Raw genomic sequence first — 15164 nt, forward strand, 5'->3', positions numbered from 1 at the left:
TATCCTATTTAAAAAATTTATAAACTACTCTAATTTATGGATAAGGGCATACGATTTCAGATGCAAATGAGCGAGCTTACTATTATGACCAACTAACCTAATCTTACATTCGAGATTTTAGTATTCTAATCCCTTCTAATTGTTAATGTAAATTCATTTCCTCGGAGATCTCATGGCACAAGCCTGAGGCTTAAAATGAGCGACTAGTTTCATTTAGAAAACTAAGAAAACAAACAAATAAAAGCCCATGCAGCTTTCAATTGGGCTTAACAGATCCCCCATACAAATGGTTAGAAAGAGACAGTAAGGTGGGTGGGGTCACAACGTCAGTTTAAATAAGAAAGGTAAAGGGGTAACAACAAGCAGCTGGAATAGCTCAGTTGGCTAGAGCGTGTGGCTGTTAACCACAAGGTCGGAGGTTCGAGCCCTCCTTCTAGCGTGACTTTTTTATACTTTTCTCATATTAAAGAGGATAATATCGATTTTGGGCCTGGATTAGAGAATCTTTGGAAGAAATTAGCTAGCCCAAACCCAATTACCCAACCTCTGTCTCAGCCTTCCATTACATAATTTAGAGGCTTGAGAGCTCCATTGACTTTGTAGGCCACAACCCTAATTCCAAACCAAGAAACGTTGTGGAATTAGGTGAGATTGGAAAATATAGTGTGAGTAGAACGCCAAGCCTTAGCCAATGATTTTGCATTAATATACCAACCCAAACCAACCCAAGTGTAAATGTGTAATTGAATTAACATTATGACTTATGAGTTGTGAACTTGTGGTTTAGATTAGATGGCCAGGCCAACACACTTCAACATCATATCCTGCTCTTAAAAACAGTGGCTGTCCATACAACCTTAACTGACCCATTCAAGGGAATAAAATCCTATCCCTACCAATTAGCTTTTCTCACTATTTATATTAAATTAATAAACAAAGTCATGCAATTGACAGACATGACCTCTTAGATCTCTTTATAGCATAGTAACTCACACCAATTTTTGGATCTCCCTTGTGTCGAATAATGTCTATGAATTTGAATATGGGATCTCCTCTAACTAGTTGGAGACTAAAGGCTTGTTTGGGATCTCTTTAGAAAACACTTCTGCTCATAAGTGCTTTTATTATAAAAATATTGAAATTTTTATATGAAATTCAATGCTTCATTCATGTAAAGTAACTTGGAGTGCCTTAATAGACGCTTCTTCATAAAGTGCTTTTATGACCTAGAAGCACTTGGAGAGCTATTAGAAACGCTTTTAGCCATTTCTTAATCACTCCCAAACATGCCTTAAATTGACCAAATTCTCATTTAAAAAGATATGTTGTTGTTTAATGTTATAGACCTATATTTAGGCAATTTAAAGAGTTGTGCTAACGACAATTGCTCGCGTGCGTGTAATTTGTTGTTACAAAATCGCTCACTTTTTAACGTTGGGCCAAATGCTCACTTGTGAATGATCAGCTCGTTCAAACTTCTGTTCTCTAATGTTTTTTTTTTTAAAGAAAGAATTATTGTGCAAGTGAAAATTACCTTAAAAGGACAATTATGGTAAATGCTGGGGCATAGTTTTGACTAACTTTCTTGAAAAAGCTAGTGGAAAGCAGATGCTTTGCTCTCTCCTGTCTCAGATAATCAGATTCTTGGGAGTTGTGAGAGGGGGACACACTAGACTACGGAGGAGTGCGAGGGACTCGATTAGATTAGATTAGATGAGACGAGGCCCCGATGAGATGAGAGATGCCATCAATGTGGGGACCCATCAGGGGCATCTTAGTCAACCCATTATGACAATGGCGTTTCCGTTATTGTTTCTCAAAGTGAGGGGTTTTCTTTCCGGAGGCAATTCGTTTAGAAGCCCAAGAATCGTGGACACAGATCGACATAGGGATTTGAGAGAGAGAGGAGAGAGAGAGTTTTTAAGTTTGATGAGATTTAATGGAATTTTCGCCGCAAGATTTCGGACGCATGAAAGAGAAAGACATGTACGGACAATGTTGGAATCTCAGTTTTGTCCCTCTGATAAGTATGCTTTCGGTTGCTTAAGAATCCCGTAAGTATATGACTGCAAATGACTTTTTATACATTTACTTAGATTTTTATTTATTTATTTTTTTTTGGGGGGTAAAGAGAAGGTGATGTACCCCTTTATAATTGTAGTCTTTTACAAGCGAAATGAAATTGTAATATTTCAAATATGTGAGGAATATTGACCTTATATAATTAAAAATGGCAAAATTGGAAGTTTCAAAGTAGTTTTTGTCATATATGATTGCATTGTTGCCATCACTAGACATATTTGTATTTTAAATTGTTAAGAAGTATGAGGGCATATTTGATATTTTACTATTGTCAATTTGGCACAAAGAGGAAATCTTTATTTTTTAATTTTTACAAATGGGATTCGATCGAACACAAGGCTTCAAATGCAATGAGTTAAAAACTCTTAACTATTTGAGCTACAAGTTACTTACGAGATAAGTTATCTTAAGATTAGAAGAAGATATATCTCTATTCTCACTAATCGTATATAAAAAAAAAATTGTCTTTTTCAGGCCTATATTAACTCAAAGTCATCTAATAAAGTAAACTTTCACATCCTTTGAATTTCATATATTCACATGGTTCACACTTCTCTTTTGGAAAATAAAAAATAAAAAAAATAAAAATCCATGTGCAACTAGATCACATGTGCCCATTGAATTATAGATCCAGAAAAGAACTAAACATTTTATGAATGACCAAAGTTGGTGGTGACCTCCTCACATATCGTAATCTATGATTACTTTTGTGTTCTATTTGGACAGGACCCTATTTTTCCTCTGTGACAAATTCACAACTTTGTGGCATGCTTCATATCACGAAATTGCAATAATTTGTTCACTTGTTTCATTTTGGCTTTAGAAATCAATTTCCCATCAGGATTCTTTCGCAGTCCCAAACCCTAAATTCCATAACTTTGCCAAATAATAACCCCCCCACTGACTTGTCTATTTGGTATTTCGGCCATCCTATTCTTGCTGCAGGCACGCCTTTCACAAAGCTAGGGTTTCTGTTTCAGATCCTTTTCGGTTTCCAAGCACATGCAACAAGTACCAAATTGGGGCAATTCTTGAAAAGTCCAAGCCCGACTATATATGCATAATGAGCTCCATGGGCTCTGTTATCCGAAAGAGGAAAAAGAAAAGCCTGTGGTGGTTGAAACTTTTTGTTTTTAGTCTTAATTAACAAGATTGGAAAAAGAAAAACGATTTTGGCGTTTTGTTGAAATTTTGTTTATATTAAGCTCCAATTTGGGAGGATTTTCCCAAGAAAGGAAAAGGAAAGTTTTATGGACCCTGTTGTATTTACACGGCAATTTGGGCAAAGTATGTGCAGGAATACATTTTGGTCTGTACATGTAAGGAGAAATGTTTCATTATGAACAAATCACCGTGTGACATGTAACGAGGCAAGTAATATCCTTATATACATACATGATAGAGCCAAACAGTATCCTTAGTCAAATACATAGATAATACCCCTTAATTGCAAATGTAACTTTTTGAAACTAGAACCTTGTTCCATATTTCCTTCAGTCAAATCACGGATGGGGTTGCCCTTTTCAATCTAGAAATTTGATAATTACGTTTGTTTTTTTCATCAATAATATGGCTCAAATAAGTAGTGGGGTTGGGTTTGTGGCAGTAAAACTTGAAACTTTTTACTGCGTTTTTATATAGTTTTTTTTAGCAAAGATTGTCACAGAGTAAATCAATTGTGGTAAAATCCAGAGAAACACATTTGTGCAACGGGGATAGCACTATTTTACTATCTCCGGCCAATCACACTATGTCATGCGTGACTGGCTGGAGATAGCAAAATAATGTTATTCCCGTTTTACATAAGTTTTTCTGCAAAATCCATGTTGCTTTAATTCTTCTTCTAGCTGAAACTAATTTAGGGTGGGGTTTCCATTCAAAGGAATAAATTAAAACACTGAGTTGGCTTATGCAACTGTTTCTGAAAGTGGTGAAGAGTAGCTCTGAAGAATTCATTACAACTTATGAGGGTCAGATCTGATTGAATTGGTCCTCTAACAAACAAACTGGTACAATCAAACACCCTTATATGAAATTAGAAAGGGCTTTTTTCTGCAACATTTCTATCTTTGGTGCCTCTCTCACAATATTACCCAAAAAGTGGAAATGAAAAATATTGCATTACTTGACCAAAAATCAAACATTAATAAAAGGTATGAGTCAATCAAAATTTGTGGGACCTCATGCACAATAACCCTAGTGGGGCCTTCACATCTAGTTAGCCAAATCTTCCACTAGTTGGATTGGAAAGCCTCACACATTTTCCATGAAAGTGACCATGGGAAATAAAGGACCACAGTTTAGGTCTAACGTTGGGGAAAGATGGAAAAATATCTAGAATGATTAAACAATTACTTGGCTGGCAACCAGTTATTTGATGTGCTTAATGACATGTGGACATAGTTGGTTGGACGGATTAGCGAAGTTTGTCTCTACTTTCTTAAGTTACAAATTAACTTCTTAACATGCGCTCCACGTATGTTCGAGACTTCATGTATCGATAATAACTTTTACATTAGTTGGAAAATACGAGTATTCAATCTACCCTATAAAGTTAAAGATAAATAAATAAATAAACATTGTTATGGGGTCTAATCTCATCTGTCAAAGATAATTCGTTGAATTTTTTGTGGGTGGATTAGTCAAAAACAAGGGATAAGAGAAAAGAAGCAAATCTTTGATGAGAGAAAAATCGTTGAGGTATTTAATAAGTATAATAATGAGTAGTGAGCAAGAGAATGAGAAAAGAAGTTTGACTCAATGAGTATAATAAGAAGAAAAAAAGTTTTCATGTCTGGCAAAGAGGAAGAATTCGTAGATTCAAATTTCTTGAATCATGAGACATTCGGTAGAGATGCACAACCAATTATGATTAGACATATATATGTTGGGCACTATATTTAGGTCATAGGTTCGAGTCTTAGCATCTGTGCAGGGTATGTGAGTTTAGTAAAAAAGTTTTTTAAAAAAACAGTAAAAAAAAAACACTTATGATTGATGAGCAGATCATGGGAAGCCAAGGCAACATTGTTTGGACAACTGAACCGCCATATCTGGGTTACTTGAGTTGGGCACCATGTTTAGTTTATGTCCAAAATTGGGATGCATTGTTTGCTTTGCCCAGACTATCAACTGATGCCTTTTTGGGTTGTGTTTTGCGGTCCCGGAGACTTGCTGCTTTTGTTTGATTGACGTTTCTAAATATACATTCATTTCTTTCTATATATATTTTTTAAGTTGCAATTTTCCTGTCCATTTACAATATTTTCTGTCATTTTTTGCCCATATCATATGTTTTTTTTCGTTGGTCAAGATTCCTGGTCCATCTAATTAGCTGGGTCTAGGGCAATGAGGCCATGATTTTAATAAGCATCAATTGTTTTCTACTGGTTTTTTTTTTTTTTTTTTTGGGAATTTTGGACAATTATGTTTTTTAAAACTGATATAGTTTTTGAGTTGGTTTAGTGCTATTTGTGTCCACTTGGTTAGAGATATTTCATATTCGAATCACATGTTTGGGTATTTAGTTAGTTGTAGTTAGCCTCATTGTGGTGGTATAGCTTTGTTGGGAATGTGTTGACTCGTTGTAAAAATATCCTGTAAATATCCTATCGATTGTAAATAATTTTAAAAAAGAACCGATAAATAGTTAATATTCTCACACATAAAAAAATTATTTTCATATATATATTTTAGTACAAGCGATAGTCTAAACTACAGACGGAGGAGGGTTTCTCACACACATGCACATTATTATCAAGGTGAAATGAAGGTTCGAATATGAGACTTTTGATTTGCAAGTCAAGATCCTTTGGTAAATTATTTTCACATATAGTTAGAGATCAAATTGTTGAATTTATCATATGTGAAGATTTATTATAACCAACCATAATCAACGGGACAATTTTGTTTTGGTAAGAGTTTCAATTCAATATAGAGTAGTTATTTCAAAGAGTTTGGTAAATTGTGTATAAATAGAGTTTGTGGATAGTTATTATTAAATTAAAAGAGTAAGTAGTTTGGTAAAATAATTACGTGGAAATGGACGAGGTTTTAAGGTGCTTAAAAAAGTATGATTTGCTGGTAATAAAGTGATTAAACATTCTAATTGACCTGGCATTCATCGTGTGATCTAAGATGTCCCGGAAAATAAGCCACGTGGTGGAGGCTATAAATATTATCTGCTTTTCTTTTCTAACGAGGTACAGTTTCGCAGTGTTGTCGCAAATGACAAATAGACTCGCTTGTTACAGAAACAGAGGATCAGCCAATCAACACCCAACAGAAGAATCAAATCCCATTCCCGTAATTATAAGCTACCCAGAAGGGCATTTGTTTCCTTCCTGCCCCCAAGCCTCTCAACTCAAGAAACCTCATCCTGGCCACAGTATCAGGGGACCCACGTTTTGTCTGCTGTGTGTATTAACCAATTAAACACTACTTAATTTGGAAAAATTTGAGTGCTTTGTGCTAAATTACGAGTCTTTTTAACAACCAGGGCTCAGAAAGATTGTATCGTCAAGCTTCGCTGCTGTTGCAGTAATGCAGGCGTTGCCTATATTAATGCAATAATTTATTTAAATTTATTTATTTCTTTAAATATCTGGATATCAGTCTACCAGAGTTGTTTAGTATTATTTTTTAATATCTGTACCAAAAGCAAGGAGGGTGGAGAGAATCTAGAAATGCCCATTTCTTTTCATTTCTTCAAAAACACATAAATAAATTATTTGTGTACTTATTGGGAAAAATAAATATAAGAGAGAGAAGGGAAGAAAAAGCAGAGAATAAAAAGAGACCGGATGTTGACAAATTTCATGTCACTGTTCTTAGAAGGTCGTTTGTTTGTGTGAAGATTTCTTATCTGGGATCTCTCTCTAAAAAAATAAACTCTTTCTCTCTCTAAAGCTCTATGCTTTTCTTTCTTAGAGAGAGATACAGAGAGAGAGAGAGAGAGTGGCCCAGCAGATCGAAATCTCCTCCTTTTCTTCAACCTGATGACGATCTAAGCTTCTTGAATGGTGTTGCAAAAGCACCCACTTAGTTGTTTCTTGTATAATTTTAGATACACAATATAGTTTTTAGCTGCTTTGCTCTTTTCGTAGTGTGAGCCTGCTCGGACTCTGAATTTTCATGATGTGAAAGCTTCTGCTGAATGATTAAATCTGTAGCGGATGCTTGAGGAGAGGTGATAATAGGATGTGGGTCTGAGGTAAAATTCTCATCTGCTTTCTGGGTAAATTGATTTTCAGATAGTTTTTTCTTGGTGATTTGATTAATTGGGTATTCAAATTAAGTATCAAGTTTGGATAAATTGTTGGTTTTTATGGCTCTAATATTTGGGTTTATGCATTTGTTTCCTCATTGCAACTTGTCTACTGAAAAAAAGAGTTTTGTGGTTCTCTTCTGTATTGATTGGTCTTGTTGGCTATTAAAAAATTGTGATGGGAAATTTCAGAATTTGTTACTGTAGGTTCTGGGTTTTCATAGTTGCAAATTGTTGTTAGTTTTGTTTGTAACCGGCGAGATCTGTTTATTAATTTTTATTGCAAAGTTCATTCTCGATCATAAGATTTCTAAAAGTTCCAGTCAGTTGGCCTTTCCACCCTCAAATTTCGCTCTATATTGGTGATATGGTAAAACCATATCCTTATTTATTGCTTATTTTATTTTCACCTTTTTTGGCCTTCTTGTGTCTTCTTCGAATTGCATCAGTTAAGGATATTTCTACTTCATTAAGAATTAAATAAAGACCTCTTTTGTTTTCTCAAAGCTCACATTCATTAGACTTCAAATTGAAGGGGAGTTTTTATTGTTGCTGCTGATTCATGAAGGTTTCTGTTGATGGGATGATTCCACCTTCGTTGGATCCATACCCTTTAAACCCAATGGCTTCTAGTTAGATCATAGATGACACTCTCTCATTTGGAAATCATAATTAAGTGTTCACTTGCGTGTGTTTTGTCAATTGGGTGGTTTGGTTTACATCTCCAAGTAAGCCATAAAGTCTGCTACTTGAGGATGTGAAACTCTGTGCATGTCCCATTTTGGCACAGTTCCTTAAGTTGTTGTTGATTTCCCCAGTCAATGAAAAATGTGGATTCCTTCGCATTTAGCAGTAGTATGTTGAATTTTGTTCGAGATAGCAGTCAAAGTCACTCGAATGCGAGGGAGCCAGGAGCATTCATTAAATTTGCTTCTCTTTAGAACTATTTTAGATAATAGCTTACTTAATTCTTCGGCTTAAGCCCAGTAAAATTATTGAGGCTCTCAAGCATGCAAAATTTTCCATATTGGTGAGATGATTTGTAAAACAGACTTGGGATAGTAGCTTTTAACCGGTAATTTCATATTTTCAGGCACTGTCAAGTTTTCAACTATAGTATACAATAGTTGGGAATGCCTAGTGGCCTTTTCGTGTAACAATCACTTGGATTATTCTGATCGTTGAGGGATTCTTTTCCTGCTTTGACAGTTCTAGGAGAACATGGAATCCATGTAATTTGATTGAAGAAGCTTTAGGTTCTCAATTTAGCCACAGAGAAACTAAATTAAGCTATACAATTGACTCTTGTGCTGATTTGCATATGATAACTCCTCACCTTTGTGTTCTTAGTGCATGATAACTTTAGCAGCCAGTAAACATTAACCATCTATTGAAATGTTCCTTATGCAACATTTAACTAGTCTAAGCATCTTACTTATTTAGGTTAGTGTGTCATATTACACAGAGGATTTCTGTTTCTTGTATATAACTGTAATCCATTTCCTTTACATGTACTTGATATTAGTTGCCCTTCTATGGTCCAGCAGTTTCCTGTTTGGTATGTCTTAATTTTGGCACGTGAATGTTTCTTTACTGGTTTCCTTTTGCAGGAATGGGAACAAAAATGCAGTGTAATAGCTACTTGCCAGGGTATTACTCAGTGAGGGATCTTAATGAGGATCCTAACAATTGTAGCTGGCCCGTATATTATGGAGATAAAACATTGTCAAACAGGCAGTATTGCAATGGCTTCTTGCCAAGGGCCACTGCTGATGCTTATCCAGGGTATGACAAGGATGTAGTCAAGCGGACAATGCTTGAGCATGAGGCCATATTCAAGAATCAGGTATTCGTCAAGTTTCTTATTTGTTCTGTGAGTATAATGTCATATATCTTCAAGATGCCTTAATATAATCCAATTCATGTCAATATCTCTCAGCCTTTAACAAATTCTTAGTGATTTTATCAATTGAGCATTTTTTGTATATTTTTTCAATTCTATATTTAGAGGACCTTAATTTGGTATAATCTGATTGACCCCTCAGGAACCTTGTTTGCTTTATTTATTATTCTACTCGATATGTAGGCACTTGAACATTTATGGACTTTCATTTCTTCCAGGTGTTTGAACTTCACCGGCTGTACAGAATTCAAAGGGACTTGATGGATGATATCAAAAGGAAAGAACCACATAGAAACCAGATACCTATGGAGACATCATTGTCGTCAAGTCCCTTAGTATCTCAAATTACATCTGAAGATGCTCGTAAATGGCATGGTTCCAGCTTTCCTTTGGTAAACAATGTTTATGCTGGCCCATCAATTCCAGGTGTTGAAGGTATCCATTCTCAATCTAATGCCGTAAAAGGAAACATCCCCAAAAATGGTTTGTTTCCAAGTCAAAATGGGATTAGTTCTAAAGATCTTGAGGTGATGGAGTCAAGACCCACAAAAGTGAGGAAAAAAATGTTTGATCTTCAACTTCCAGCTGATGCGTACATCGATTCCGAAGAAGGGGAGCAGTTCAGTGATGAGAAAGTTTCTGGCACGCCTAGTTGTCAGCCAAATAAAGGTTGTAAAACAGCACTTGAGGGTGGTACAAAGCTCTTTTCCAGCAATGGTGGGAAGACAGATTGCAAAGGAGATGCTTTGAGATCTGATTCATGTTCGAGGAGCCGAAATGGTTTGGCAGACTTGAATGAGCCTATTCAATTGGAAGAAACCAATGCTTCAGCATATGATTATCATCTGGCCCATGACTCTTGTCTTGGAAAGATTCAACGTCCTGATCTGGCTGCTAAGTCAAGGTTGCAGCTTCTAGGTTTGCCAAAGGATATATCACTCGACCCTCGTTATGTAAGTGATAATGTTGTCCAGAACAACTCACAATTGGAGAACAAGGGAAGTGGAAAAGGGTGGTTTTCCCATGTTCTTGCAGGTATTGTTTCTGCATGAAATTTGATTAAACTTAAGCTGGTCCTTTGTGACATCTGCGTTGACCCTACTTTTCTTTTGCTTTAGTAATTGATTAAATTTCTATTCCCTATTCGTTCACTGGAAGGCTTTGTAGATTGATATGTGCAATTTTGGTATATTCTAGTTTGTTTAAAAATTATAAATATGAATGTATTAGAAAACGACAAAATTTATCAGAAATATAAGAGATGAAGCAAAGGATTAACTTGAACAACTAAAATGTCAGTGTTCTGAGCTGCGGGATCATCTCATTCTTTCATAATTGACCTTGGATGTAGTTGGTGAATCTGCAGGCCTGCTATGGGCTATGTTGCCATTTGGATAGGCCATAAATTGAGAAGTCTATATTGAGAATGCAGCATTTTTTGTTAAAGATCTGTTCCATTATAAAAGTTAACTTCACCTATCTGCTATTGTATTACAGGGCAAAGTAAAAGCAACCTTGAAACTGTTTCCGAATGTCTCCAGACAGAGAGGTTGCCTGTATCATCCCAGCCAATGCAAGTTTCTATTAACAATGTTCATGAACCCACTTTCTATCTGACCGATAGAAGCAAGGTGGATTTGTGGAGAGAGAGGACAGTTTGTGGTGTGGAGAATACCGAAAGAAGTCATGAAATTTCCAATAGTAAGCATCCAAGTATTTTCGCGGCTTCTCATATGCCCACTCCATATCCCATTCTTCCTTCCTCTGATTTGGCCAAGTCCTGGACACACTCGGTTTCATCTTGGGAAAACCCAGGCAGTAGCTTAAGCCAGAAGTCAATATCAATTCAAACTCACCCTTGTCTTAACTCATCTGCTACCTTGAGTAAGAGTTCCCAGTCATCAGTTCAGAGCAATGGGATTTTTGGAGATAGGTGGTATCTCAACAACCATTCTAGTTCTAACCAAGGTTCTGGGAGTGAAGTGCCATACCAAAATGGGTTTCACCATGGTTCCTCTTCAGGGTCTAAGGAGCCAGTTCGCTTCCCTTCTCTCAGCTGTGACTATCAGAGCAGCAGCAACAATCATAATGGAGGCCCTGAACAGTTGATGAGTCATGGTTCAACAACGCACCCCAAGGGTTCAAATTGCTTGGATGTGAAGTCTGGAAGGGAAGTAAACTTGAATGTAGTTCTTTCGAACAGCTCATCTAATGAAGAAATACTCCAGCAGGGTCTTAAAATCATAGGGGGAGAACAAAAGCATGAGGACCATCTTGCAGCTTTTCCGTGGCTAAGAGCTAAGCCTGCTTCTAAGAATGAGTTTTCCAACGTGGGCAAAGTTTCAAAGACTGGCGAGCGGGGTTTCTTTCAATCTTCTATGAATAATTCATCCAATAAAATTGAAGTTGGAAAGGATTTGAATCAAATTTGTGCTCAGGATATAAAATCTGTTGTATCTGGAAATGATGTTGAGGCCAGAAGGAATGAACTAGGTGACATCCCATGCAAGAGAAAACTTCTTGGATTTCCCATTTTTGAGAAGTCTCATATTTCTAAGAATGAGTCCTCTTCCCTTACCTCCCCTTCTGTGTCTATGTCTCATCCATCTGAGAGAGGAGGGGAAAATACCAGGAGAAACAGAGAACTGGATATCAACTTGCCTTGTGATCCTTCAGCTCCTGAGTTGGCCAGAAAAAATGTAGCAGAAATTGTAGTTGTAGAAGAAGGAAGAGATACAAAAGTTGCCAGTTTCAGACATTACATTGATTTGAACTCGTGTATCAGCGATGATGAAGTATCTTTGAAACCTTCTGTTCCAAGCACCAGTGTGAAGATTACAGTAGAGATAGATTTGGAAGCCCCCATTGTTCCGGAGACTGATGATGATGTTATTCCTGGAGAAACATCTGCCGAAAAGCAGAAAGAAATCTCCTTAGCATTGCCACAACACACAGCTGAACCTCCTCAAGATGAACTTGTGCGAGTAGCAGCAGAGGCAATAGTTTCCATCTCATCATCTGGTCCTCACAATCATATGAATGAATCATCTTGTGATCCACCAGAAGCTTCTTCAGCTGACCCCCTTCTGTGGTTTGTGGAGATTGCTTCTATTTGTGGGAATGATCTTGAGAGCAAGTTTGACACTGTTTTGAGAGGGAAAGATGGTGGAGATAATGAGGAATGTTTATCAGAAGAGTTCGATTACTTTGAATCCATGACTTTGAAACTGACAGAGACCAAGGAAGAAGATTACATGCCTAAGCCTCTGGTTCCAGAAGACTTAAAGCTGGAAGAAACAGGAAACACATTACCAGCAAATCAGCCCAGAAAAGGCCAGTCAAGGAGAGGGAGGCAGCGGAGGGACTTCCAAAGGGATATCCTTCCTGGTCTTGTTTCTTTGTCAAGGCATGAGGTAACAGAAGATCTTCAGACATTTGGAGGGTTGATGCGGGCAACAGGTCATGCATGGCATTCGGGACTGACAAGGAGAAACTCAACAAGAAACGGTTGTGGTAGAGGCAGGCGACGAGCAGTGGTGAGTCCCTCTCCCCCCGTGGCAACTAGCCCAGCTTGCACTCCGCTGGTACAGCAGCTTAATAATACCGAAATGGGACTGGAAGATAGGAGCCTGACGGGTTGGGGTAAGACTACCAGAAGGCCCCGTAGGCAAAGATGCCCGGCAGGCAATCCTCCATCAGTTCCATTAACCTAAACATGGTGAAGAGGCTTTAACTTATTGATTGAGTTCTATAGAGCAAATTGGGGTGTTGTTTCTATGGCTTCGGGGGTTTGAGGTTGCCATGGGAATTGATTGCCCTCTGTACATTTCTTAGCCCAAATTCTGGGTTGGCTTGATTTTCTATCTTTGGGTGGTGCCATCTTTGTATTATTCAAAAATAATGTTGCATGATTTATTCCCGGATAGATACCAGTGTTTCTTCTATTTGCGTATGCATTGTCAGTCTTCTGGGAATTCAGATGTGAATTTATCATTATTTCATATGTGAATATGCTGCTTCTGAATCTAATCTGATCCCCCAAATTCTCTCTCTCTCTCTCTCTCTCTCTCTCTCTCTCTCTCTCTCTCTCTCCCTCTCTGAGTGTGTTTTTTGTTGATGAATTGGCTAATATACTAAGAAAAAGTACAAACATACATCCATGCTGCAGTAGACATGTCCTGTGCAAACAGCACAGACAGCTCAAGCAAACCCAGTACAAATCAGAAAATAAAAATAAAAATAAAAGCCCTCCAACTCAAATTAAAGATGCCATGTGAGAGAATGAGTTTTTATAACCAAATCTACTTGTACATTCTTTTCATTTCTATTTTTGAGCTAAAAAAATGATCAAACGTGCTTTGTTTAAAACTTCATGGCCAGCAGTATGCACGTAAATGGTTCAGTATCTGAGTTCAGGATGGATGGTGGATCAAGAAGTTGTTGCCACATAAGGAGAAAGAAAGCATGTAATGTAAGACAGGGTTCCACGTACCCACATGATGTGCCTTGTTTCTTTGTGAATCAAAAAAAGCGGTTTTTGGTTCATTGTCTATCCTTTTGCAGAAATTTGGGATGGTTTTATGGCCAAACATGCCCCCACCAATAAGCTTCTTTTTACTTGCATTGACAAAGGTGATGATAAATATTCTGGACCCAAAGAATCAAAAGAATTAAAAGACAAAAGGAAGAAAGCCAGCAAAGAAAAGAAGCTGTCTTTGGCATTTGCCGTGTTCTATGCAATCTTGCCAAACCCATTACTTTATCCAACCACCTTCCCTAATCATCTTTTTTTTTACTCAAAAGTTGATGGAAAGTTAAAATCTCTGCATTAAGAAACCAAAAGAAATAAAACGATTGCATACAATTTGCAGCTTAGCTTTTTACCATTTTTTTTTATATTTATGTTGTACTTTTGAAACCTGTTTGGTTTATATCTTTGGATTTTGACTTAACCATATTTAAAAAAAAAAGTTGATTCTCCAATTGGGTTATTTATTTATTTATAATTTCACACTCATGGAAAAAATAAGAGTTCAAGTCTTTACATGGGTCCTACATAAGTGTCATTGTATAATATTTCCACGTCATATGCTTCACGGGAGAGAAGGAGAAGATCTTAGGGTTGTACTACACGTGGCAGCAATCGGATATGATTAGATGAGCAGAGCATCTGGCAACCAACCTGAATGAATGAATGAATGGATGGGACTGTCGGTGTATGTGGACTGAGAGTGAGTTTTGATTTGGTGCTACAACGACTACCTACCTCCCTTTCTACCTACAAATCACAATCTCAATCTGAATTTATTCAATGTGTCATTGTAATTAATGTGCCCACGTGTCGTACAAACAAACAAAAATAATAAAAAAAGATACTCTTCCTTCTAACTTCCCACCAATCACATTCCACACCAACCCCCACTCTCCTCTCTCTCTCTCTCTCTCTTCCCCCTGCACATATTTATATTATCATCCTTTTCAAAAGACTAATTAAATTACAAAAAGAAATGAACCTTATCTTTATGTATATTAATTTTCTATAATTGGGTTTGGGTATGAGGATCCTTTCTGTTTGTTTGTATCCTTGAAGTTGAATAAAGTAATTAACCAACTTCATTTGATCCCTCCTTATCTGGAAGGAGGTATTCTTACTTGCTGGCAAATTAAAGTTTAACACAACACAAAATGAAGAATCTCATGACACATATCAAACTGTGATTAACAGGAAAATAAGAGTTTCTACTTTCAAAAAAGGAGACAAGTATTTTCCTTACTTTACTAATTACAGAGTTTCCAAACCATTCAAGTCAAGGAAAACCAAATTTAAGTATATTCACAATCTTATGATGACATCTACTCTAGTCTACGGTCCACCAAAATTAAGTAACAGTTTTATGATTAACGAGTTTGTTT

General features: G+C 36.9%; 1 protein-coding gene and 1 non-coding gene across 2 annotated transcripts; both read left to right on the plus strand.

Moving 5' to 3' along the window:
- The first annotated feature begins 365 nt into the window (after positions 1-365).
- Positions 366-439, plus strand: TRNAN-GUU (transfer RNA asparagine (anticodon GUU)). Its single transcript has one exon. It is a non-coding gene; the product is annotated as a tRNA-Asn (tRNA).
- Positions 440-6708: 6269 nt separating this feature from the next.
- On the plus strand, positions 6709-13280 carry LOC110751319 (T-box transcription factor, putative (DUF863)). Its single transcript, XM_021951762.2, has 4 exons — positions 6709-7294; positions 8959-9194; positions 9470-10286; positions 10749-13280. Exons 2-4 carry the CDS (start codon positions 8961-8963, stop codon positions 12962-12964), a joined length of 3267 nt encoding a protein of 1088 aa, XP_021807454.2. The 5' UTR covers positions 6709-7294; positions 8959-8960; the 3' UTR covers positions 12965-13280.
- The last annotated feature ends 1884 nt before the right edge of the window (positions 13281-15164 follow it).

This window comes from Prunus avium, chromosome 1, assembly GCF_965620075.1.
Source record: "Prunus avium chromosome 1, drPruAviu1.hap1.1, whole genome shotgun sequence".
NCBI classification, from domain to species: Eukaryota; Viridiplantae; Streptophyta; class Magnoliopsida; order Rosales; family Rosaceae; genus Prunus; species Prunus avium.